Source organism: Antechinus flavipes, chromosome 1 (assembly GCF_016432865.1).
Source record: "Antechinus flavipes isolate AdamAnt ecotype Samford, QLD, Australia chromosome 1, AdamAnt_v2, whole genome shotgun sequence".
NCBI classification, from domain to species: Eukaryota; Metazoa; Chordata; class Mammalia; order Dasyuromorphia; family Dasyuridae; genus Antechinus; species Antechinus flavipes.
The window spans coordinates 723,880,796-723,908,320 of record NC_067398.1 but is presented as its reverse complement, the minus strand read 5'-3'; the positions used below and the strand labels follow the sequence as shown (position 1 = coordinate 723,908,320).

The following is a 27,525-nucleotide window of genomic DNA, read 5'->3' as shown; positions in this document are numbered from 1 at the left end:
GTAAAAATTTTATTTTTAGGAGTTCTTTTTATTAACCCAAGGAATGATGCATGTATATTTCTCAAGAAGGCATTTATATAAATATTTTGTGTAACTGCACATGTGGTATCTCAGTGGTTCTGGGGTTGGGGAAGAAGGGAGAGAATGTGGAAGGCAAAACTTTTAAAAAAGTTACAAATATTGTTTTACATGGAAAGGGGAAAATAAAGATATCACATTAAAAAAAAAGAAGAAGAAGAATTCATGCTCCTGGAACTCCTTTGATTCTTCTTCTGTTTTGTGTTATTTTCCCACGATGTCAGGAGAATCCCAAAACATTTGGGAATAAAAATGCAGCCCAGTAACCCGGCGCTGGAGGCCAAGATGGAGAAGATCTCCACGATCATCACGGCTTTCCCTTTGGAGCTCTGATATGTGGGGAGGAAAGAGACCCAGACGCTACAAAACACCAGCATGCTGAACGTGATGAGCTTGGCTTCGTTGAAGGCATCGGGCAGGTTCCTGGCCAGGAAGGCTATGGTGAAGCTGCCCAGGGCCAGAAAGCCCATGTAGCCCAGGACACAGTAAAATGCAAAGGCGGAGCCCTCGTTACACGTGAGGATAATGTGCCTGGATTCAGAGCGTGTGTCTGCCTCTGGAAAGGGGGGATGGGTCCCCAACCAGATGGCACAGAAAAGCGCTTGGATTCCGGAGCAGATGAGAACCACACAGTAGGGCACTCTGGGATGAAGGAACATCCGCATCTTGCTCCCTGGCCCTGTCACCCTGAAAGCCAGAACCACGATGATGGTTTTGGCCAAAATGCAGGAAACAGCCACTGTGAACACAATTGCAAATACTGTTTGTCGGAAAAGGCAGGAAGCAGTGGTAGGACGGCCTACGAAGAGCAAGGAGCAGAAGAAGCAGGAGGAAAGGGAGGTGAGGAGCAGGTAGCTGAGGTTCCTGTTATTGGCTTGGACTATGGGAGTGTCTTGGAACTTCACAAAGACCCACAGAACCAGGGCCGTGAGCAATGAGAGTGAAACAGCTACAGCTATCACTGCCTTCCCCCAAGGTTCATTCACATCCAGGAAGGTCACAGTCTTGGGGAGGCAGCGATCTCTCTGCTCATTGGGATATTCATCCTCTGGGCACTTCTTACACTGCTCAGCATCTGCAGAAGACAAACAAGGACTTAACATTTAGATTAAAATATTTCTCTTCATTCCCACGGTAGGAAATAGTCATGAGACCTGCAGCAATTCCTTCTGCTTCCACAGGATGCAAAACCCCATTCACTCTTTACTGAATGACATAGTCACTGGTAAGTTACTTGCTACACTGGCCAGATCAAATGTATTCATGCCCTTGATCACTGTTGGCTTTGGTTCAAGTTCTCTTTATTCCTTTTATGTAAGTGATGTCACCTTTTCTTCTTAACCTAATCACTAAGGACAATAAGCTTAGACAGCAGAGCCTTTTTGTATCAAATATCCAGATTATTTCTGTGTTGTGTTGGGCAACAACTCAAATTTAAGAGCTACCTGTATCAATACTTCCTCATTCTTTCTAGGTTCCTGTTTATACCTTTCCACAACCGATTTATATGAATTTTAAACATTTCCTTGGTAGATACAGGGAATGTGTGTATTCTTGTCTCCTCTGTTGGAATAGAATCTCCCTGAATGAAGGATTCATTTTCTTTTTATTACTCTACCCCTTTATTTATGACCAAGTTCTTCTCACACTAAATGACTATTGATTGACTGATTAATGACTTATTAAATAATGGCAAGTTTCTTATAGAAAACCTGTTTCTTTTATTTTGGAAGTGTTGCTTTTATTCATCCCAAGAGAAATGAAGCCTTTCCTAGATATGTTCAATAGTGTTCAATGTTCAATGTTCAATATGTTCAATGATAACCCGTTAATACCTTCATTTTATCAATTAATTTAAAGAAAAATTCTCTTTGGATGCTCAGTTGGATTTTTTCACTATATTTGGAATATTGGATTGACCTTATTTTAACCCTGGCTTTCAGATCCATGAGACCTGAATTTAGCATCTAGAATTCTTCAATGACACACTAGAACCATTCTTGCTATCAGCAGTCTCTCTGATGCCTAAAAATTATTTTTTCCTCCTCATTTATTCTCCCACATTCTCTGTAATCTTCACAAATCTTTTATTGCCCCTGACACATTTGCAGTGAAAACCCGAAGTGACATGCCAGCTATGTCACAAATTACCCTCAACTGTTTCAATCTGACTGTGCTCTATCAGGAAGTAAATGGCTACTTGAATGCGAATAGGACTTGAAGTCAGAGTTTACTGGGCAAATAATATCCTTGAATCTGTCTTTTTCTTCCTTTCAGAAAAATAAGGAAAATAATTACACCATCTTTATGAGCATCAAATGAGAGAGAACATATGTAGCAAACAATTGACCCTCGATTTACAGGATTCTTATAACTTTATCACCATCATCCTCATCCTTCTCATCACTAAATCAAGAGTTTGCCCTCATTGCAGGGGAGAGAACCATGTGTGCCCCACTAAAGCAGCAGATGAGATTAAGGGATCATCTAAATTTTGTACAAATTGGAGGATCTTCTCATAGAAGCAGCCTGTTCTCTGGTTTCCTCTTTTGCTTTCTCTCTTAGATTCCAAACCACGTAAAGCCAGGCTCAAATGCAATGCTAGAATAAGCTATGGCAGCATCCATTCTGCTTGGAGCTTGGGATGCAGTGTTGACTCCTCAAACCCTGTGACCCACGTGGTGATTTCCTTATCCCATGTCTCATTTCTTAACCTCCTGAGCCGATTAATTATCTGATGTCACTCCATGTGCAGTGTGATGAAAACAGGTGATGGCCATGAAGGGGCAGATGCACTTTTAATACTGTGGAAGTCACTCTGCTCCACAATGGTTTTGGTATCTCCCAGAAAACAAGGCCCAGCTAAATACCTGACCTTCTTAGTAGAGATTGATCCTGCGGCAGGAGTTCCCTCTAACAGTCAAGACACAGGTTCAGTCTCAGGGCTATCTCTGCTTTCAACTGTGTTGGTTACAATGTCAGGGGGAAAAGGCCAGTTTGGTTAGCATTCCTCACTATGTCTGACTTTTTTGTTTCTATATTGTTCAATACCATGAAGCATTAGAACAATGAAATAGGGAAAGGCAATACTGGATCATCAGTAGAAAGGGACAACAGCATTTGGATGGCTCCTATGGAGCTTACAGAGTCAGGTCATGGCTCTGGGTTTCTTATGGGACATGAACCACGATCTCTGAAAGACCCTGCTACTTTTCAGCTCTTGGTCAGTGTTGGGGAAATTTTCCACTGAAACCAGACCCCTAAGTTAGAGAAAGGTCTGCAGTCTCTAATGTATGGAATACAACTCCCCATTAGGTAACTTTCTTTACTTTTGCCTTCTCCATTTCAATATTTTTGTTTTTATTCCTGTCTATTCATTTCTTTTTATTTCTATCTCTGCCTTTGTCTCTCAATATCTATCTGTTTCTCCCTTTCTATTTCTTGCAAAGACATCTGTCTTACTCCCTAATCTATAAACATATATATTTACATGTATGTGCATACATAAATATGGACACCTCTACTTCTACATATATACATATAAATATATAGACACTTGTATATATTGTTTTTAATTTTTACCTTTGTGTATATCCATGACACACTATCTTGGAGTAAAAGGGCAAGTGATTGCAGTTCGTCAAAGAAATAAGATGATGAATAATTTCTTCCTATATATTATTTTTCTCATTATGCAGCAGGAAAATTTTGCCATGTCATTGTGTTTGTACAGTTCTTGGCTTTTTCTTGGCAAGGAGACTTCCATATATTTTGTCTTGTTTACACTTACCTGGGATTTCTCTTTCTATTTCTCATGCCTGGCACTTTGTTGATAACATGCAAATGGCAGTGATATATGTGGGTTTGTTTTCTATCCACCAATTGTCTTGAAAATGTTCATTATTTCAAGTAGTTTTAGTTCATTTTCAAGGATTCTCTAAACATACCATATCTCCTGCAAAGAGTGATACTAGTGTTTTTCATTGCATACATGAATTATTTTCATTTCACTTTGGTCTCTTATTGTTAAAAGTAACATTTCTAGTACAGAGATTCTTAATAGTGGTGATAATAGGAATCTTGTTTTCACTCTTTATCTTATTGGAAAAGTTTCTAGTTTCTGCTCTTTCTCAGGCTCATATAATTATTTACAGAGGCCACGACATTTCTGTAAAATTGAGACAAAGAATATGCTCTTAGTTTTTTTCTTTTTTCTTTTTTTTTTTTTTACTAGCAGGAACCATGAGATGCGACCTCCTTGCAGTAACTCACCTATATAATTGGAGATTTCTCCTTCTGAGCATGGGGAGCAACTAAAGCAACAAGGAGGCTTCCCCTCCAAAGGCAACTTCCTGAATCCAGCAGGACAACTGGCACTACATACGGCAGAGGGTACCTAAGACAGTGACAGGAGACTGGAATAAACATTTTTAACTGACAGCTATTTATGTTTGTTTTTTGACATTCTGGTTTGGATAACCACCTCCACAGGTACATAATTAGGAATATATATGAATGATCACATTCTTTCCAACTTATGTCTTTTATGTCATTCTTTCCAACTTATTCTTTCCATTTGTCACCCACTCTTCTGTAACACTCAGTCACTTTGGCCATAAGAGCTGAGAAAGAGATTAATGGAATTAGAGTAGGTAATGAGGAAACCAAACTATCACTCTTTGCTGATGATATGATAGTATACTTAGAAAATCCCAGAGATTCTACTTAAAAGCTATTACCAATAATCCACACCTTGAGCAAGTTGCAGGATACAAAACAAGCCCACATAAGTCCTCAGCATTCTTATATATTACTTTTTTTTTAATTTTAAATTTTTATTTAATAATTACTTTATATTGACAGAATCCATGCCAGGGTAATTTTTTTTATAACATTATCCCTTGCACTCGTTTCTGTTCCAATTTTTTTCCCTTCCCTCCCTCTACCCCCTCCCCTAGATGGCAAGCAGTCCTTTATATGTTGGATATGTTGCAGTATATCCTAGATACAATATATGTTTGCAGAACCGAACAGTTCTCTTGTTGAATAGGGAGAATTGGATTCAGAAGGTATAAATAACCCGTTAAGAAAAACAAAAATGCAGATAGTTCACATTCGTTTCCCAGTGTTCTTTCTCTGGGTGTAGCTGCTTTTGTCCGTCATTTATCAATTGAAACTCAGTTAGGTCTCTTTGTCAAAGAAATCCACTTCCATCAAAATATGTCCTCATACAATATCGTTGTCGAAGTGTATAATGATCTCCTGGTTCTGCTCATTTCACTCAGCATCAGTTCATGTAAGTCTCGCCAGTCCTCTCTGTATTCATCCTGCTGGTCATTTCTTACAGAACAATACTATTCCCTAACATTCGTATACCACAGTTTACCCAGCCATTCTCCAATTGATGGGCATCCATTCATTTTCCAGTTTCTAGCCACTACAAACGGGGCTGCTACAAACATTTTGGCACATACAGGTCCCTTTCCCTTCTTTAGTATTTCTTTGGGATATAAGCCCAATAGAAACACTGCTGGATCAAAGGGTATGCACAATTTGATAATTTTTTGGGCATAATTCCAGATTGCTCTCCAGAATGGTTGGATTCGTTCACAACTCCACCAACAATGCATTAGTGTCCCAGTTTTCCCGCATCCCCTCCAACATTCATCATTATTTTTTCCTGTCATCTTAGCCAATCTGACAGGTGTGTAGTGGTATCTCAGAGTTGTCTTAATTTGCATTTCTCTGAGCAATAATGATTTGGAACACTCTTTCATATGAGTGGTAATAGTTTCAATTTCATCCTCTGAAAATTGTCTGTTCATATCCTTTGACCATTGATCAATTGGAGAATGGCTTGATTTCTTATAAATTTGAGTCAGTTCTCTATATATTTTGGAAATGAGGCCTTTATCAGAACCTTTAACTGTGAAGATGTTTTCCCAGTTTGTTGCTTCCCTTCTAATCTTGTTTGCATTAGTTTTGTTTGTACAAAGGCTTTTTAATTTGATGTAATCAAAATTTTCTATTTTGTGAACAGTAATGGTCTCTAGTTCATCTTTGGTCACAAATTTCTTTCTCCTCCACAAGTCTGAGAGATAAACTATTCTATGTTCCTCTAATTTATTTATAATCTCGTTCTTTATGCCTAGGTCTTGGACCCATTTTGATCTTATCTTGGTATATGGTGTTAAGTGTGGGTCCATGCCTAATTTCTGCCATACTAATTTCCAATTATCCCAGCAGTTTTTATCAAATAATGAATTCTTTTCCCAGAAGTTAGGGGCTTTGGGTTTGTCAAACACTAGATTGCTATAGTTGATTATTCTGTCTTGTGAACCTAACCTTTTCCACTGATCCACTAATCTATTTCTTAGTCAATACCAAATGGTTTTGGTGACTGCTGCTTTATAATATAATTTTAGATCAGGTACAGCTAGGCCACCTTCATTTGATTTTTTTTTCATTAATTTTCTTGAGATTCTCGACTTTTTATTGTTCCATATGAATTTTGTTGTTATTTTTTCTAGATCATTAAAATATTTTCTTGGAAGTCTGATTGGTATAGCACTAAATAAATTGATTAGTTTAGGGAGTATTGTCATCTTTATTATGTTCGCTCGGCCGATCCAAGAGCACTTAATATTTTTTCAATTATTTAAGTCTGACTTTATTTGTGTGGAGACTTTTTTATAATTTTGCTCATATAATTCCTGACTTTCCTTTGGTAGATAGATTCCCAAATATTTTATGGTATCAACAGTTATTCTGAATGGAATTTCTCTTTGTATCTCTTGCTGTTGGGTTTTGTTGGTGATGTATAAAAATGCTGAGGATTTATGGGGATTTATTTTGTAGCCAGCTACTTTGCTAAAATTATGAATTATTTCTAATAGCTTTTTAGTAGAATCTCTGGGGTTCTCTAGGTATACCATCATATCATCTGCAAAGAGTGATAGTTTGGTTTCCTCATTGCCTACTCTAATTCCTTTAATATCTTTCTCGACTCTTATTGCCGAGGCTAGTGTTTCTAATACGATATTAAATAATAATGGTGATAGTGGGCAACCTTGCTTCACTCCAGATCTTACTGGGAAAGGTTCCAATTATTCCCCATTGCATATGATGCTTACTGATGGTTTTAAATATGTGCTCCTGACTATTTTAAGGAAAAGTCCATTTATTCCTATGCTCTCAAGTGTTTTTATTAGGAATGGATGTTGGATTTTATCAAATGCTTTTTCTGCATCTATTGAGATGATCATATGGTTTTTGTTTGTTTGGTTATTGATATAGTCAATTATGCTAATAGTTTTCCTAATATTGAACCAGCCCTGCATTCCTGGTATAAATCCTACTTGGTCATAGTGTATTATCCTGGTGACGATTTTCTGTAATCTTTTTGCTAATATTTTATTTAAGATTTTAGCATCAATATTCATTAGGGAGATTGGTCTATAATTTTCTTTCTCTGTTTTCAGCCTACCTGGTTTAGTTTTCAGTACCATGTGTGTGTCATAAAAGGAGTTTGGTAGGACTCCTTCAATCCCTATTTTTTCAAATAGTTTATTTAGCATTGGAGTTAATTGTTCTTTAAATGTTTGATAGAATTCACATGTAAATCCATCTGGTCCTGGGGATTTTTTCTTAGGGAGTTGATTGATAGTTTGTTCTATTTCTTTTTCTGAGATGGGACTGTTTAGGATATTTACTTCTTCCTCTGTTAGTTTGGGCAAGCTATATTTTTGGAGGTATTTTTCTATTTCATTTAAGTTGTCGAATTTATTGGCATAAAGTTGGGCAAAGTAACTCCTAATTATTGCTCTAATTTCCTCTTTGTTAGTGGCGAGTTCTCCCTTTTCATTTTTAAGACTAACAATTTGATTTTCCTCTTTCCTTTTTTAAATCAGATTTACTAAGGGTTTGTCTATTTTGTTGGTTTTTTCATAGAACCAACTCTTAGTTTTATTAATTAATTCAATAGTTTTTTTACTTTCAATTTTATTGAACTCTCCTTTTATTTTTAGAATTTCAAGTTTAGTGTTTGACTGGGGGTTTTTAATTTGTTCCTTTTCTAGCATTTTTAGTTGCAAACCCAATTCATTGACCTTCTCTTTCTCTATTTTATACAAATAGGCCTCTAGAGATATGAAATTTCCCCTTATTACCGCTTTGGCTGCATCCCATACATTTTGGTATGATGTCTCATTATTATCGTTTTCTTGGGTGAAGTTATTAATTATGTCTATGATTTGCTGTTTCACCCAATCATTCTTTAGTATGAGATTATTTAGTTTCCAATTATTTTTTGGTCTACTTCTCCCTGGTTTTTTGTTGAATGTAATTTTCATTGCATCGTGGTCTGAGAAGGATGCATTTACTATTTCTGCCTTACTGCATTTGAGTTTGAGGTTTTTATGTCCTAATATATGGTCAATTTTTGTATAGGTTCCATGAACTGCTGAAAAGAAAGTGTATTCCTTTCTGTCTCCATTACATTTTCTCCAGAGATCTATCATATCTAACTTTTCTAGTATTCTATTTACCTCTTTGACTTCTTTCTTATTTATTTTGTGGTTTGATTTATCTAATTCTGAGAGTGCAAGGTTGAGATCTCCCACTATTATAGTTTTGCTGTCTATTTCTTCTTGCAGCTCTCTTAATTTCTCTTTTAAGAATTTAGATGCTACCCCACTTGGTGCATATATGTTTAATATAGATAGTGCTTCATTATCCATGCTACCCTTTAGCAAGATATAGTGCCCTTCCTTATCTCTTTTAATTAGATCAATTTTTGCTTTAGCTTGATCTGAGATCAGGATGGCTACCCGTGCTTTTTTGACTTCACCTGAAGCATAGTAGATTTTGCTCCAACCTTTTACCTTTAACCTGCATGTATCTCCCCGCTTCAGGTGTGTTTCCTGTAAACAACATATTGTAGGATTCTGGCTTTTAATCCATTCTGCTAACCGCTTCCTCTTTATGGGGGAGTTTACCCCGTTCACATTTATGGTTAGAATGACCAGTTCTGTATTACTTGCCATCTTGTTAACCCCTGTTTATGCTTTTCTCCCTTCTTTCCCCTTTCCCCCCTTCCCAGTATTAAGCTTGTGAGCACCACTTGCTTCTCACAGCTCTCCCTTTTTAGTATCCCTCCCCCCGCCTTAGAGTTCCTCCCCCTATCTTACCCCTTTCCCTCCCAGTTTCCGTATTCCCTTCCTCTTAGCTTATTCCTTCCCTTTTCACTTTTCCCTTCTCACTTTTCAATGAGGTGGGAGAAGTTTCACCATAGATTGAATATGTCTTAAGATTTTTCACTTAAAGCCAATTCTGAAGGCAGTAAGATACCCACTATATTCATCCCCCTCCATTCTTTCTCTCAGATATAATAGGTTTTCTATGCCTCTTCATGAGATGTAGTACCCCCACTTTACCCGTTTTCTGGTACAATGTCCTTTCCACATCAATTTCTAGAACAAGGTATACATGTATTCTTTATACATCTATATAGTCGAAATATACTTCCCAAGATTAATCTTTACCTTTTTAAATTTCTCTTGAGTTCTATATTTGTAGATCACCTTTTTGTTAAGTTCTGGCTTTTTCATCAGGAATAGATGAAATTTGCTTACTTCGTTGAATGTCCATCTTCTTCCCTGGAAAAAGATGCTCATTCTCGCTGGGTAAGTTATTTTTGGTTGCATACCAAGTTCCTTAGCCTTTCGGAATATCATATTCCAGGACCTTCGATCTTTTAATGTGGATGCTGCCAGATCCTGGGGGATCCTTATTGTGGCTCCTTGATACTTGATTTGGGTTTTTCTAGCCGCTTGCAATATTTTTTCCTTCGTCTGAGGGTTCTGGCATTTGGCCACTATATTCCTTGGTGTTTTGATTTTAGAATCCCTTTCAGTGGGTGATTGATGAATCCTTTCAATGTTTATTTTTTCCTCTGTTCCTATGGGACTTCTGGGCAGTTCTCTTTGATAATTTCCTGGAAAATAGTGTCCTGGCTCTTTTTTTCATCATATTTTTCTGGGAGTCCAATGATTCTCAGATTGTCTCTCCTGGATCTGTTTTCCAGGTCTGTTGTCTTCCCCAGAAGGTATTTCACATCCTTTTCCATTGTTTGATTCTTTTGGATTTGCTTGACTGATTCTTCTTGTCTCCTCGAGTCATTCAATTCCAATTGTTCAATTCTGATTTTCAGTGAAGTATTTTCTTCACTCACTTTTTAAAAATCTTTTTCTAGTTGTCCCATTGAGTTCTTTTGTTCTGTGGAATTTTTTTCCATTTCGCCAATTTTGTTTTCCAGTTCACCAATCCTATTTTTCAAGGATTTTACTTCTTTATCCATTCTCTCTTTAACTGACTTCTCCAGGCTCTTTTGCCAAGCCTCCCTCTCCTTTTCCCATTTTTCTTCTAGCTCCCTTGTGAGAGCCTTTTTAATTACTTCTATGAGGTTCATCTGTGCTGAGGAACAGATGATCTCCTCCTTTGGGGATTCACCTGGAGACAGTCTGTTTTTAGTCTCCTCAGGATTTAGAGTCTGCTCTCTATCTGTATAGAAGCTGTCAAGGGTTAAAGTCCTCTTCAGTTTCTAGCTCATTCTGTCTAATAATCAAAGACAAACTAGCAAAGAAAAACAGAAAAAACTGGAGTCTTTCTTTGGGGGAGGGGCTGGGTGTGTTATCGAGCTTCCTCTCCAGACTGCAGGGGGCAGCAGTGAGGCACTAGTAGGACTGTGCTGCGCCTGCGCTCTGAGATCCCAGAGCGTGCTGAGTCACTGTGGGGTGGAAGGGGAGAGGGCGGCCACATCCTGAGAGAAATCAGCTGTTTGGGGTTGTATTCTTCACCCCCGGTGTTTTTAGCTTCTCTGCTGGGCTGCTGACTTGCTGCCAGGGCAAAGTATCCAAACCTGTAGCAAAGCTCTCCCCGCAGAGACGGCTGCGATCACTCTCTACCCCCTCTCCCGTCTGCTCCCGTGCTCTCACTGCCACTGCCCGCCGCCTGCGCCCACCATCGAAAACCGTTCCAGCCCTCCAGTAAAGACAGACCTTTCTTGGTGAATTTCAAGGATGGCTTCTCTTGGTAACTATTTGTGGGTTTTTTTTTCAGTCAAGCATTAATTCAGAGGCTTGTAATGAAATGGTTAGTGAGAGAAAGCGTGGAACTTATGCAGCTGTGTGCCTCCTCTCCGCCATCTTAACCGGAAGTCCCATTCTTATATAGTACTAAAAAAAATTCACCAGTTAGAGTTACAAAGAGAAATTCCATTTAAAGTAACTACTGACAGTATAAAATATTTAGGAATCTATCTGCCAAGGGAAAATCAGAAACTATATGTGTAAAAGTACAAAACTCTTTCCACACAAATAAAGTCAGATCTAACCAATTGGAAAAATATTAAATGCTCTTGGATTGGGCGAGCAAATATAATGAAGATGACAAAACTTTCTAAACTAATCTATTTATTTAGCACTATACCAATTAGACTTCCAAAAAAAAAACTATTTTAATGACCTAGAAAAAATAACAACAAAGTTCATAAGAAAAACAAAAGGTCAAGAATTTCAAGGGAATTTAAAAAATCAAATGAAGGTGGCCTAGCTGTATCAGATCTAAAATTATACCATAAAGCAGCGGTTACCAAAACCATTTGGTATTGGTTAGGAAATAGACTCGTTGATCAATGGAATAGGTTAGGTTCAAAGGACAAAATAGCCAGTAACTTTAATAATCTAGTGTTTGACAAATCCAAAGACCCCAGCTTTTGGGAGAAGAATTCAGTGTTTGACAAAAATTGCTGGGAAATTTGGAAATTAATATGGCAGAAACTAGGGATTGACCCGCACTTAAGACCATACACCAAAATAAGATCAAAATAGGTTCATGACCTAGTTATAAAGAATCAGATTATAAAGAAATTGGAAGAGCATTGGATAGTTTACTTCTCAGACCTGTGGAAGAGGAAGGAATTTATGACCAAAGAAGAACTAGAGATCACTATTGATCACAAAATAGAAAAATTTGATTATATCAAGTTGAAAAGTTTTTGTACAAACAAAACTAATGCAGATAAGATTAGAAGGGAAGCAATAAACTGGGAAAACATTTTAATAGTCAAAAGTTCTGATAGAGGCCTCATTTCCAATATATGTATAGGGAATTGACTCTAATATATAATATTATATGACTGTAATTTATAAATCAAGCCATTCTCCAATTGATAAATGGTCAAAGGATACGAACAGACAATTCTCAGATGAAGAAATTGAAACTAGCCATATGAAAAGAGGCTGCAAGTCATTATTCATCAGAGAAATGCAAATTAAGACAACTCTGATATATCACTACACACCTGTCAGATTGGCTAGAATGACAGGGAAAGATAATGCGGAATGTTGGAGGGCAAAACTGGGACACTGATATATTGTTGGTGGAATTGTGGATACATCCAGCCATTGTGGAGAGCAATTAGGAATTATGTTCAAAAAGCTATCAAACTGTGTATACCCTTTGACCCAGCAGTGTTGCGACTGGGCTTATATCCCCAAGAAATTTTCAAGAAGGGAAAGGGACCTGTATGTGCAAGAATGTTAGGCACAAGGTGTAGGAATAAGTTAACATCAATGTGATGATATAAGAAAGAAATTAAAGCTGGAAAACAATTGCAATGGGAAAAGAAAAAGGGGAAGTAAAATGAGCTAAATTCAAAGAGGCACACATGGCCTATTACAATATAGGGAAAAGAGGGAGAAGTATGAGCATTGGTGGACTCTTAATCTCCTGGGTTTGGACTCACAGAGGGAAAATCCTACATATTTTATTACATACTGAAACTTTTTTCACTGTCTATAGAAGTAGAAATGGGACTGGGAAAGAAAAAAAAAAAGAAAGTTATTAGAAGGAAAGCCAGAAGTAGAAAGGGAAGGGATAAAGAAACTGGGAAGTGATTGAAAAGGGGGAGGGCATATTGCGGGATGTGAGGATCAGAAGCAAAACACTGATGAGGAATGAAAGGGTGAAAGGAGAGAGAAAAGTATAATGGGAAAAACATCAATTGCTGGGAAATAGAGAGTTAGTAATTTTAAGTGAGAATATGAATGGGATGAGAACTCCCAGAAAAGAAAAGTAGAGAGCAGAATGGATTTAAGGCCCGAATCTTCAATATATTGTTTGCAACAAACAAATGCGAAGCAAAAACATACATACAGATTAAAGGTAAAGAGTAGAACAGAATATATTATTCTTCAGCTGAAGTAAAAATAAAAGCAGGAATAATGGTCCTGATCTTAGATCAAGTAAAACCAAAAATAGATACAATTTAAAGCAATAAGGAAGAAAACAAACTCTTACTGAGGAGTACCAGAGATAAAGAGGTAATATTAATACTAATGAATAGAACCCGGTGAACATTTTACAAAGTAATGAGATTATAAGAGGGTCAGCTGGGATGGACTTGTTTCATTTCAACAATGAGATGGCAGAACATAATTCTAATAGACTTTGGTCTTGGTTGTGTGTGTGTGTGTGTGTGTGTGTGTGTGTGTCTGTGTGTGTGTGTGAATTGAGATTAAGTGACTTGCTCAGGGTCACAGTGTTCAGTGTCTAAGACTGGATGTAAACTCAGCTCCCCCTGGCTCCAGGATCGGTGCTCTATTCACTGTGACTAAACAAGATGTGGTGTATATAATAGTGAGAGAATAGCGATGTGCTATTAGACATGATGAACTGGTTGGTTTTAGAAAAACAGGGTAAAAATAGCATGAAATAACAAAAAGTAAAATGAGTTGAACTAGGAAAATACTGTTCACAGTAACAGCGATGGTTTTCCAAGAACACTTTTGAAGTCTAAGTCATTTTGTGTGCTATCACTTCTAAAATCAATGACAAAGGACAGATGCAAGTATAAACAATTTACCTCCCAAAAAAGATAGAACATGGATACTTTTGTTTTACACACACACACACACATTCACACACACAGATAGACAGATACACAGATACATTTTTTAGGGAAAAAGTAAGCAATGAGAAATGGAAAGTTATGGTTATATATTCAATCCTCTATATTGTGCTGCATATAAGCTAAAGGCTTTTGCATTCTTTCCTATATTAGTTGAAAAGAAAGACAAATTAAAATATATTCATGCCTGCTTTGGAAATGGCAAAAAATGGGAATATAAAATGGTATTATATTTATAGATATCTATGTGAATACATAGATATAAATTTACATATATATGTATATATGCAACAAAATTTCTCTGTGTTTAAGAATATACATATGTAGACATATATAAATATAATAAAGCATAATAATGCTGTAAAAAATGATAAAGAGGAAAGCTACAGAGAAAACAGGTAAAACATGCATGAATTTATGACAAGTGAAACAGAACCAGGGCTTACAGTCTATCCATTTTCCCAGCCAGCTGCACCTGTCAGTACTGGAGAGTACACCACATAAGTCAAGGATTGTTCCTCTGTTTAGGAGCATAAAGTAACATTAACAATGTGTCTGACCTTTGAACTCCATGCGTCCCACACTATGACATTTGCACAAATTGTAAAATCTTGACCGAGCTGAGCTTCTGGGATAAAGTCCCCCACATAGAGAACATGACCATTACGATAATCGAAGTATATGTAGTTCATAAGGGCATAGTGAGCCTCTGTGCGTCTGTTCTCATCCACAAACACCTGCTCACCAACAATATTCTCAAACTGGATGTTCTTGAGGTAGGAGTGCAGCTGAAAAAGAGGAGAAATGCTCATCCATGAGCGGTACCCTAGGGAAAGGCAATTGTACACGAGATTTTATGGAGTCTCGTGCTCTTATTTTCAGGTGGGATCAAATCTGAATTTCTTGTGGGACAGAGAAATGACCCTCTGACACCCGCAGGGTTGCCTGCATCTCCTAGGTTTGTAGTTTCAGTTTCACACTCAAGTCCTCATTGTTTCTCACCCCCTTTATTTTATTTATTGACGTCTCTCTAGTATGTTCCCCTCCTGTTCTCTGCTCCTGGAACATCCTTATGACTTCACACCCGGATTATTGCAACAGCCTCCTGATGGATGTCTCTGACTAAACCTCTCCTGTTCTGCCCTCCCTCCTGCCTTGGAAGAGATTGTTCTGATGTTCAGGCCAGACCATGGCTCTCCCATCCTTGATAATCTGAAGTGGTTTTCTCCCATCTGCAGGATTAACTATCAAACCATTTGTGTGACATTAAAGGCACTTGGTGTAAAGCAGGAGCTCAATTCAGCAGCCACTGAATACACAACACTCCAAGAAATAGCAGAAGTGGCAGCCATTGCAGGAGTTCTTGGACCACACATGGTAAGAGGTTGAAGAGCTTGTCAGAAGGCATTACAAGGGTCTCTTTTAAAGCACTGGGCTAGAACTCAGTTGCTTTGCTAGGACCCAGATCGAGCACACCTTCCTGGCTCACAGTTTGAGAGTGAGGAAGAGAACTAGCACATGACAACATTTAGCAACAGCGGAATATGGATCTCCTCACAATTGCAGGGCAGGAAAAAGTGCTTCTGGTAACTCACAGAACAGAATAGAGGTCGGGACATTAATAAACACATTTCTTCTAAGATCAGACAACCTTGGAAGAAGTGAAATATCCAGCTCCCTTGAAGAATCTCTGAAAATAGCTGTACAAACTCCTGAAGCTTGGGCCATTGGCTCTTTTACCCTGGAAACAGGGCACTACTCTAGTAAACAGGTAAAGTCAAATAATCGCCTGGGGAAATTGGTAAACAACAGAAAATGGTCTGATCATAGAAAAATACTGTGATGAACAGGAAGATGAAAAATCCACACTCAGAAGAAAATAACAAAGTCAAAACTCTTTTATCAACTAAATCTGCAACATAAGTAAGAATTGGTCTAAAGTCACAGAAGGCTTAAAATTTTTCAAAAGGGAGGTACAGACATAATTATGAAGAGAAATGAGGGAGATGTAAAAGAAAGCAGAATAAGACAATAGGGGAAAAATGCTTTAAAAATCAGAATTATATAAATTGAACAGAAAATATAGAGGACCACTGAAGAGAATATCTCCTTAAAAATTAGAACTAAGAAGGTAGAGCTTAATGACACCTTGAGAAATAAAGGAAAAAGCCAAAAAGAAAAAGAATGGAAAACAATATGCAATATCCCCATAGAAAATGCTCAACTGGAAAACAGAGAGAAGAGAGAGCATTTAACACTATGAGATTACATGAGTTCTACAATGAAAAAGAACATGGATTCTATCTTTCAAGAAAATATCAAGTAAATTTCTCTTGTATTCTAGAAAATGAACATAAAATAGAGTATGAAAGAAGCCACAGATCATCTACTGAAAAAGATCCCCAGAGGAAATCACCAGGGACATTTTAGCCCAATTCTAGGTCTCCAAAGTAAAGGTGCAAATAGTGCAAGGATGCAGAAAGAAGCACATCTATATGTTGGAGCTACAGTCAGGATGACAAAAGAGCCCTCATTTTCTTAATTGAAAGATCAGAATGCTTGGAATAGGATAAATTTGCAAAAAAAAAAAAGGATCTGACTTAAAACTAAGAATCACCTACCCAGAAAACCTGAGTTCAGTCCTTCAGGAAAAAAAAGGGGTTCCCAATGAAATAAAGGGCCTTCAAATATTTATGATAAAGAAACGTCCAGAACTGAATTGGAAATATAAAATGTAAGCTTATTTACATCTCTAAGACTCTAGGAAAGAAGTTTAATTTTAGTTTTATATGCAATTTGACAAATATTGGAAACCAACAATAAAATCATTGAGGAATATACAATCAGAATCATTTTAGAAATTGAAAAGTCTTCAATGTCTCCCGTGTCCCACTTCTTGCTAAAATAAATACTCAAAAAATCATCACTAAAAAGGCACCATACTTTCCCTGTTACCTGCCATGGATGAGGCAATGCAGATTCTTCATTTCCCAGGGATCTTTTCATCAGTATTTCATGGAGAGCCCACGCCACAGCATAAAAAGCATTGTAGATGTTGTAACTCAAGGTGGATGTTGACATTCGCACAGGGTAAAAAGGTGAATATTTCATGGAGGCATTTGGTAAATATAAATCTTGCTCTGGGATATCTGGTTGATCTGAGCATTTCAAAGGTGATGGCCTATATTCTGTAAGAAGACAAAACCTCTTCTTTAAAGGAGATAAAAAATCCGAGATAAAACTCTCAAACCCAGGTATTGGAGTAACCAAGTGTGCAAAGAAGAGAGAAGCATGGAAAGTAAAACCATAATGGTACAAGGCTCTTGTTGTAGTGTCTGAATGAAATGTGGCAATCCACACCTTCTTGGTTGGAAATAAGAATCCTGGTGAGGTTCTCATAATCGTAAATGATTCTGTGTCAGCATGGATGACAATGACTTTGACTTCTGAAATTAGGATCCTGGACTTGGAGGCCTCAGAGGTTTCACTCTGTTTTCTGTCACTTAGAGGGATCTTCTCTGTGAAGGACACACAAACTCTATTCTTTTTCATTTCTTCTCTCATTGCCCTGAGGAATTCCTCCCCTCTCATATCATCAAAGACAACCAGGCCTATCCAGTTCCATTGAAAATATACCAATAAGCGGACAATTGCTCGGTGAAGAGAAGAGGATTTGGGGGCCATCTGATAGAGGGAAGGAAACTGGACTTTGTCAGCAAGACTGGGATCAAATGGACCATAAGTAATCTGGATGAGAAAAAAAATACGGATGAGCAGGTGCACGCTGCTGCTGAGAGAGCTAAAGTAAAATATACTTCTTCAAACTGGCATATTTATTGTTTGAAGAAAGTTTTAGATTTTATTGTAAAGTTTATCATCGATGACAATTTCTCTCTGAAAGTCTCTCCATTTATCTCTTGAAATGTATTGTTTATTCTCCACGAGACATCAAAACATCTGCCCCCAAATTTGTTAACCATGACCACAATCTTTGGCAAGAACATTTATCTCGTTGACAAAAAACAGATATTCATGGACTTCATTAGAGGTTGATGAAAATTCAAATTATTTATGACAAATAGTGTTTCAGATCTGAAGGTCAGATATATACCCACACATCACAGTAGGAAAGAAGCTGCCTGTTTGGCCAAGGAGACTTATTCAACTTATCCTGCCATGTTCTCTCTGATCAGAATCAAAGGAAAATAATTCCATATGGAACTCTAGACCAGACTTCCTTCTATTTTATTATCTGGCAACAAAGATGCTAGAAGAACTCTTTCTCATGATTCCCTCAATTAGAGAGTTCAGGCATGTTTCCACAAGGACATCTAGAGTTAATTCCTATGCTCTTTGAACCTGTAAGTTTTTGTTTTTACTATTCTCCAAGTATATGGTCAGGACTATTTATAGTTTCAATGTGAGTGAGACACCAAAGATCCCAATGGGTTTTTCTCCAAAGACCTTACATATAGAATCTGAAATATTGGACATTAAACAAATTATAGTTAAATAATGTTAAATTGTAGTTAAATAATCTTAGGTTCAAAAAAAAAATAAGAAATGTGGATATAAATGGAGAGAGGCTTCCAGTCCTTCACCCTTTATATGCATAGTTCCATATTCCAAACGGACCTCCGTTTCCTTTAAATGAAACGATCTAAATTTTCATTGTTTCTCTTCCATGAAATCATCCCTAATTTTCTTCTTGTTTCTGAACACACAAAGCAGTCACTCCTCTGACTGACCAGTGACAAAGTTCACTAAGCAGCCAGCTGAAACTACAGTGCTCAGAGAGGTCGCTTTTCAGTTTAGAAAACATGAGGTGCTTTCTGAAATGTCGTTCCTCCCACCGTATGTTTCTGCTTTCCTTCTGTGCCCATTCATTGTTAGGTTCCTCTTTGAGAACAATGTCAGGAATGTTTTCAAACTCTTGTACATTCATAAATGTACTCATGGAGTTCTTAGGGCAGCTGTGTGGACAGGCTTCCCAGGGCTCCCCCAAAACAAGCACTGTATACATCAGTGCTCATGCTCAGTTTCCTTTTATAAATAATTCTCATCTCAATAATCTCTGGACTAATAATATTATGATTATGAAAAATGAAGCTCCTAGAATGAGATGAAAAAGCCTGAAAGATCATTCAACTTAAAGTCAAGAATGGTAAGATCTAATCAGTTTTTTTCCACTAGTGAATTGTGTAGTGTTGAGTAAACACTTTAACTTCTCCAATCATTATTGAAGTTATCTGTGTAATGGGCAAATATAACTAGTTTTGCTTTCAGATACTTTCTTGGGTTGAAAACTAACTGGCTTCTTGTCTTACAATAGAGTTGATATTGCAGGAGTTATTCAATTTCCTTGAGGATGAAAACAGCGGCTTTGTTCAGTCATTAGAGAGTTAAAGTGTTCTAAGAAGACCTGAATTAATTAGTATCACAGTCAATCACTAGCTACATGATAACAATTTAAGTTTTCTCATTCACAGTAGTCTCCACTGTAAAGGGGAGTTACAATAATATCTTCATTTTGAGTTTATTGTGAAGATCAAAAGCAATGCATATGTAAAACAATTTTTTAATTTTTAAAGGTACACAGAGATGCATTTTATTTTACTGCTGCTGCTCCTGCTACATCTACTTCCAATACTACTGCTCTGACTAATAGGTTGTACAGAAGAAGAGACAATCTATTAGGTTCTATCTCATTCACCTGGGGTAAATGGTAGAGGTCAAACAGGGTCCCCATCTGAACAGAGAGAGCTAACGTGGCTCCTCCAATGACAGCCACAACCTTTCCTCCCTTTCTGCAGTTGTAATTAGGGATGCTCTGGTTTGTTCCAGACAGCCACCACAGGTAGCTCTCCAAGGTCCTTTCTTCAGTGGAATAGATGTTGTACATATTGTATCCCAGGGTAATGTTGGGCAACAGTTTGGGATTTCTGTTAATCTCATGTAGAGTGAAGGCGGGCATGAAGAGTTGCTGGTAATTGGTTTCAATAGTTCTGCTGAATTAATGGTAAACGTTAAAAAACATTAATACAACCTTCACAAATAATTCATTTCAGAAGAGGGACTTTCCCAACATTTAGTTAAAATGAAGGATTCTAATAGCTGTTTAGCTCCTTCCATTTGAATTCAATCTAGCCTCTATCCATACACATTGTTCCAATATTCTTTTCTTTTTGTAATTTGTAATGTGAGGACTACTGGCTCTCTGTCCTCAGGTAACTCTGCTTGCTTGAGCCATTCACTCATTCCACAAGAAGACATGGATAGTTGTTGACTCTAGAAGCTTTAGAGTATGATGGGAGGAAGAAATAAGGTACTGTGACTTATATTCAATTTGCATCAAATTATCATCAGTGCTGACAAGATGGAGGCCTTACCTTCTGCATGGAGTGCCATTCTCAAGATAAAAATCAAATAATTCATAAAAGATAAAAGGGCATTTGATTTAGAACAGGATTGTAATTTAATGTTTCAAAATGGTTGGTGAAACTTCTCCCTTTAGGTCAAACTTCCCACTTTTCCTAGATGATGAACAACAAATAGAATAAAAAGAAGCATACTGAGGCAATAAAAGAATAACGAGTAAATCATATCATTTGATGGCCTTGTTTCTTAGACAAAAATATACACAATTGTTATAAAATATTTATAATTTATGAGTGTTGATTCATAGAGAATTTTTATTTGTAACTACAAAGAAAAATTCAAGTCAAAAAAGAATCCAGAGGGATTCAATAATGACACAAGGCTACAACAAGTTTCAGAAAAGAATTCTTCTCTGCCAGAGAACCATTCAGTGAAACTCATGGTGTGTCTTCAACAAGCAGAGGGCAGAGTAAATAGCTGATCAGCTTCTCTGATGTGATGGAGGAAAATGATCCAGAAATCGGTGGAGGAAACTGAATTTTTTTTACTACAGCGCAGACTTACAAAAGGTTATATTTGAGTGTCACATGGCTATATACTGAGATCCTGCCATGTAAAGGAGGGTTTTGCAAAGAGAGTTGATAGTGACAAACCATAAAACTAAGACCTTTGCAGTAGCAGGAAGGTCTGGATGCCTTGTCAAAATCCCAGAAAGTAAACACGCCCACCTGTCCCTGGTTCATGCAGTTAAGGAAGAATTAGCTTGAGAAAGTAAAAGCAGCCCCTCTCACACCCCTTGGAGAAAACAGAATTCTCCAGACATCACTGAGAGGGAACAGGCATTTCCTAAAGCCATTTGCAAGTCTGAGTTCTTGCTAGTGCTCCATCCTGCACAATTCTGTCTTTCCTAAATAAAGTCAAATTTCCCAGCCCTCAGTTCCAGGCTCCATCAGTCCCAATGTACTCAGTAGCTTTGAGATTCCCTAAGCTGGGACACGCTAATTTTCATGATGACATTACTTCATGGCAAAATAAAAAAAAAGAAAATAATGATAAATTCACTTACCCAAAGGAAGGAGTAAACATAAAATCGTATTTCCCGCTCATAAATGAGGTGGGCGGACTAGAATTATCCCTAACCCTAAATTTCCTGAAGAAGGGGTCCCATGGCTTCCTAACAAGGGTTGCTCTCCTGTTGGCAGATAGGCAAAGCTGGGGAGGAGACACAGCTTCCCTTCCTGGGAACGGGGCAGATTTCCCTTTGCTCAGGATCTGCACACTCAGCAATGACTCTGTCCTAGGGTAGAAAGGCAGCCAGGCCCAAGCACTTCTGCTACTTCAGGCCATTAACCCTTCACTATTTACATGAAGTCAGGATGGCCGGGAAGGGAGGGAGACAAGAGACTGAGCCTGGTAGGGAGGGAGAAGCCTGGGCACGGCCTGTTTGATGGGGAATGGGAAGGGAAAGGAGGGGAAAGGGTTTTCTTTCTTCAACTCTGACATTAAGGAGACAGAATGAAAGCTGCCAAGAAGAAACAAACAGTAAGAGACAGGGAGAGGGGAGCGGCCCGACTCAGACTGAGCAATGAGGACTTTTCCCACATCCTCCCAGTGAAAATGAGCACAGGCAGACAGAGAGACACTTACCGAAAAGCCCTACAACCATTGTAAGGAGGTCTCTGAAATTGCGCTGCTCCTGTTGTGTTGCTGGATTTAGGTAAGGATAGGGGGAGAAAGAAGCCAATCTCCACATCTCCAAGGATGTAATCCTTGTGTTGAAGGTCTTCGAAGCAAGTCTGCCCAGAACCTGGAAGCTGCAGCAACAGACACACAGCAAGGGAAGGAATGAGGTGAGAAATGCTTCTCACAACACAGGGCCACATCCCCCTGAACAGTAACCAGAGCTTTAACTCTGAGGAAGTGGAGCGACTGCTCATGCTACAGCCGAGTCAGCTGCTTGAGTCAGGGACTGAGGAGGGACTTTTCCCCACCAGCCACGACCCGTCTCTCTACAGAAGCCCGGGCTCTGATCTCAGGTCACACTGGAGGAAACAGGGACATTAGCCAGGTCCATGTGCAGGACAAGGACAATGGTGGGAGATGAGTGACCGTTATGTACTTTCTCTCTGTCTCCCGGTACATTTATTTTTAGATAATGATGGGCTCCATTCCTCTTATTCCATTTTCCACAGAGAAGTCTCAGTCTCAGAAGAATTCCGGGGACCAGACTGCCTGCGGCATCTCCAGCTGAGTCCCTGCGTCCAGGGGAAATCATAAGTGCGAAATTATATTTTGATCTCTCTTTCCCTTGTTCCAAGTCAGGCTCCATCCCAGAGGTGCCTTTTGTAGGAAAATAGTTTTGTGACCTGAATTCAATCAATCACCTGTGATGGAGAAACCTCCTGAAATATTCTATTGTAGGTCACAAGATTTACTAAATCCTTCACAGATGAGAATTTCCATGAAAAACTGTAAATATGTGGCCTTGTTGCTCATCCAGTTCCCTGCACCAGGGTCCGTGTGAGCCAGGTCTCCTGCTCAGGGCGCAGTGTCATCCATTTGGAAGAGTCATTAGAGAAAGTCCAGTGCTCACAGTTTTCCTCTGCTGGTGGGTCTCACTCTTTATGGAGGATTATAGCATCCATCAGTTAGAGAAGAAAGGAACCTCAGAGCTTCCTCAGTCCAGGATTTTGATGACAGATTTCCACTCTCCAACCACTAGAACAGAGACACCTGCAGGCCCATCTTCCCCACCTGAGAAGGCAGAAATCACAGGATCTACAGATAAATCTTTGTACTCAGGGCATTGGGAGCAATGAGTTATGAAGTTCCAGGAACATTTGGAGGAAATCTTTCCTGAAATCTCCACTTTACTGATGAGAAATGACTCCCAGGAGATAAGAATGACTCCTCTGCCTTTATACTATTCAGAGCAGAACAATCCTGAGATTTTACCCCAAAGCTAATTCCCTTCCTACTGCCAACCACTGCCCTTAGATATGTTCCCAGGCAGAGTTCATGCAGTCAGAAACTCTTTGGACCAAAGCTTATAGTTCCATCTTTGAGCCCTCCAGTCTGAGGGAGAGGCACCCAGTGGCTGAGATGGGGCCCTTTGCACTGTGATTCCAGTTGAAGAGATTAGTTTAGTCCTGGGGGAAGAGATGCTGCTCCTTGCAGCGAAAACCAGTCAGAGCTGTGGGAGAAAAAGGAAGAGAACCAAACATGAAATACTTTGGTATATCTGCCTTTGCCTATTGGATCCCAGGCCATCTTCTCACCTTGATTAACTACAAGAAGGCAAAGGATCCTATAGCCAGACCTGGCAGGGACCTCAGAGACCTTGGTATGTTGGTTTGGTCCCTTCCTTCTCTGCATCTTGGAAATGGGCCCGACAAGGTTCAGGCATTTTAGTCAGGTCTAATCTTCAGTGACCCCATGTTGAGGTTTTCCTAGAGGGCTTTGCAGCTCCCCCTGCACCTCCTTTGATTGATGAAGTAACTGAAGTAAATAAGGTGAAGGACTTACCTTGGGTCACAAAGTGATTCCAGTAAGTGCCTGAGGCCAGATTCGAACTTGCCTCCTGTCTCCTGACTGTCCCTGTCCCATCTGAGACCCTTCCCATGGAAGATCCACTTTTGGCTCTTCAGGGAACTTGCCCCTCACATGGGGAGGTCAGGGTCCTCTCAGGGGCTCATTCTTCCCACTTTGGAATAAATCTCAGGGAAAAAGAATGTTAAAACAAAGCTTTTTTATGAAGTAGGGTCTCCTTAAGTGCTCCCAGCAGAGGAAATTGGGGGAATGAGGGGGGCTTCAGTTACACACAAACACACACTCACACACACACACCCAGACACACACACAGAGACACACAGACACACAGACACACAGATACACACAGACACACACACAGTGATGCACAGACACACAGACACACACACTCACACACACAGATACACACACACACACACACACACACACAGACACACAGACACACAGACACACAGACACACAGACACACACACACACAGACACACAGACACAGACACACAGACACACAGACACACAGACACACACACACACACAGACACACAGACACAGACACACACACACACACACAGACACACAGACACACACACACACAAGGAAGCAAACATTGCCTGGGACATTTGTGAATAAAGATGCTATGGCAGAGACCAGTGGTTTTGAAGGACTTTGTTTCCAGGATTAATCCGGGATCCTGCTGGGAGCCCTTTGGGCAAGGAGACTTCAGGCAGCCCTCCCCCTCTGGCAGGGAACTCCTGGAACTGCCCAGGACTTTGTTCCCTTTCACTCTGACCCTCCTCAGGCCCCCCTTTTAGCTGGGGATGTTGGGATGAATTTCTGGGAGAGACAAGGTGGGACTGAACCTCCGGGTTCTGAGGGGACCATTGCGGCCCATCCAGAACAGTGAGGAGACCTCGGCCATTCTGGCTCTAAAGGGGAGCACACGACGCCCAGGGGGACGGGCAGCAGGGCAGCTGTTCCTTTCCTTCCCCACAGAGAAGGCCCAGCGGGCAAGGGCTCAGAACCAGGCATCTGGGGAGCGTCTCATCAGGGCCCATCCCCCTCCCTGGCAGGGAACGACTTTCCGGGCGCTGCCTCCCCCGTGATCCCAGCTCCTAAAACAGAAGGAAACGGAGACTCCCGAGGGCTCAGGGCTGCCCGTATCCGAACCCCAGATCCCTGCATCGATGGGAATAATGTACAAGGACAGGGCACGTTGCCCCGGCTTTGCCAGGGCTCCCTAAGCCCCTTTTCATGGCCTTGAGGCTGAATCCCCTCCCTGGGCCTCTTTGCCGTTAGAACCCGGGACCAGGAGCTCTCAGAGCTCTGCTGTGGCCTTTGGCTCCCACACTGAGCCCCCAGAGGGAGTTCTCAGCACAGGCTCCTTTGATCACCATCATTTACCCCCGGGGGGGTCCCAGCTGATCCCTGTGACTGGCTGAGATCCCTGACCTCCCTGGGCCTCTTCTGGAGCAGGAGGGGTCAGACTCAGGCCCTCTGAGGGCTCCTGGCTCCAGGTCCAGGATCTGGTGCAGCCTCAGGCAGAACAGGGGGGGCTGTGGGAGGGCCCAGGGCTCTCCATGGTCCTGCCCAAGTCTGTTGTTGTCTGACCCCTGAGCTGGGAAGGGAGAGAGCCAAGCTAAGGGGGGAGGCAAGGGCTGAGTCAGGAGCTCCAGGGACGCCTGGCCTGGAAGGGGCAGCTCAGTGGGGCAGAACATGGAGCTCAGGCCTGGAGCCAGGGAGACCCGAGTCCCACTGCAGCCTTAGGCACCTGCTCCCTGTGGGAGCCTGGGAAACCCCTCTGATTGCCTCAGTTTGCCCTGATGTAAAATGGGGTAATAATAGCATCTAACTCCTGGGGGTGCAGTGAGGTCAAATGAGGCACTTGTGCAGCCCTTAGCCCAGGGCCTGGCTCACAGGATGTGCTGCATAAACAGTCGTTATTAGTATTAGTAGTAAATGAGTTAATATCTGCCCATGGCTCAGCACGGGACCTGGCACATAGTGGGCACTTTATACACGGCAGTTACTATTGCAGCGCGGGAGAGCAGGCCCGAGGCGCCAGGACATTCCCCCACACTCGCGTTTCCAAGGGTCCGGGGTCTCCCTGGGACGTGGGCTCGTTCTAGCCGCTCCCCAGCCCTGGAGGCCTCCTCAGGCTGGGACATTCCTTCTGTGTATCCCCCAAAGCTGGAGAGGCCTTCGATCCCCCCTCACACATTTATTAGACACCGAGTAAGAGTGACAGCCCTCCCCCTCTGGGTTACATTCCCCTGGGGGAGATGGACCATGCACAGAACTGAAGGAAGGAGGGGCAGCGGGTGGGGCAGTGGTGAGAGCCCCGGCCCTGGAGTCAGGGAAACATCTTCTAAGATCAAATCCGGCCTCAGACATTTCCTGTCTGTGTGATCTTGGCCAAGTCACTGTTTGCCTCAGTTCCTCGTGTATAAGATGAGCTGGAGAAGGAAATGACAAAATACCCCAGGATTACTGCCAAGAAAATCAGAAAAGGTGTCAGAAAGTGTGGGACGTGATTGAAAAATGGCGGAACAAGAAAAACAAAATAAAGCCAAAGCAGAATTGAAGTACGAGGGGAAGGGGGATGGAAGAAGCATCTGTTAAGCCCCTACTGTGCGCCAGGACCTCCTGTATTCAGGACAGAGAACACACCTGGGGAGCAGAGGAGGTCTCCTGGAAGCACGTGGCTCCTGAGCTAAGCCTCTGGAGCTCAAGGGAAACAAAGTGTGTGTAAGAACATATGTCCACGTGCATTTATACAAGTACGTACACGTACAGGGACACGTATATACACACAGGGGACTTTCCTCACCTTAAAGGGCCAAAAAACACCATTTATTGTTGTTGTTGTGGTTGGAAATCATTCCCATCATCCCCCTCACCAGAGGGAGAAGAGGCTTCTGGGAAGGAGCAGCCAGGAGGGGGAGAACACGGTGGTCCCGCAGGACCTGGGGCTCGGGCAATGCCTGGGAAGGGAAGGAAGGCCTAGAAAATGGAGCTGGGAAGGCCCCAAACGTGGGGGTGAGGGAGCCCTGGGGGCCTTCCTTTAGTTCCAGGATAAAGAGCCCGCTGAAGGCCCAGGGCATTTTGGGGCCCCCACTTCCCTCCTTGGTAGATGCCCCTCAGCGAGAGCCCCGCTTCCTTTGCCAACGAGAGGCCTTCCCTGGCCCTGGGCTCCACAGGGAGGGGACCGGCCCGTTCTCTGCACAATGAGTTAGGAAGCCTGGGATCCCCATCCTGACTCACCTTTGGATAATCTGGGGGACCCGGGCCTCAGTTTCCGTGGCTGTGACATGATGCACTTGCACTTCCCGTCTCCCCTTTCCCTTCTGGGTCTCCTTGGGGGCCCTTTCCATCCCTCCCCCTCCTCCTGCCTCCCTCCCCCACATTTTTCTGGGATGCTTTCACACTGGATAATCCTTGGCTCCCGTGTGACCTTGACAAGCACCTTCCCTGCTCTGGGCCTCAGCTCCCTTGGAGCCCACCTGGCCCTCCACATCTCCCCCTTTTCTCTTCACTTGCCCCTTTGCCTTCTTCCC

At 40.8% G+C, this 27,525-nt stretch overlaps 1 protein-coding gene across 1 annotated transcript; it reads right to left on the bottom strand.

Moving 5' to 3' along the window:
* LOC127549035 (vomeronasal type-2 receptor 26-like) lies at positions 1–26,136 on the bottom strand. The gene is made up of 6 exons (XM_051976786.1): positions 25,999–26,136; positions 22,073–22,239; positions 19,761–20,052; positions 14,608–14,835; positions 4,351–4,474; positions 1–1,153 (listed from the first exon to the last, which is right to left on the bottom strand). The coding sequence occupies exons 1-6, from the start codon at positions 26,134–26,136 to the stop codon at positions 213–215; spliced, it is 1,890 nt and encodes a 629-aa protein (XP_051832746.1). The 3' UTR covers positions 1–212.
* Between the last annotated feature and the right edge of the window lie 1,389 nt (positions 26,137–27,525).

What these genes read in the sequence shown, in the direction of transcription:
- LOC127549035 (XM_051976786.1), bottom strand. Translation starts at nt 26,136, where the DNA reads ATGTCCCAGCCTGAGGAGGCCTCCAGGGCTGGGGAGCGGCTAGAACGA. An exon ending in AATGGTTGTAGGGCTTTTCG is followed by an intron (nt 20,053 to 22,072) that starts GTAAGTGTCTCT and finishes TTAATTCAGCAG; the next exon opens with AACTATTGAAACCAATTACC. An exon ending in AGAAATCTCCAATTATATAG is followed by an intron (nt 1,154 to 4,350) that starts GTGAGTTACTGC and finishes TGTCTTCTGCAG; the next exon opens with ATGCTGAGCAGTGTAAGAAG.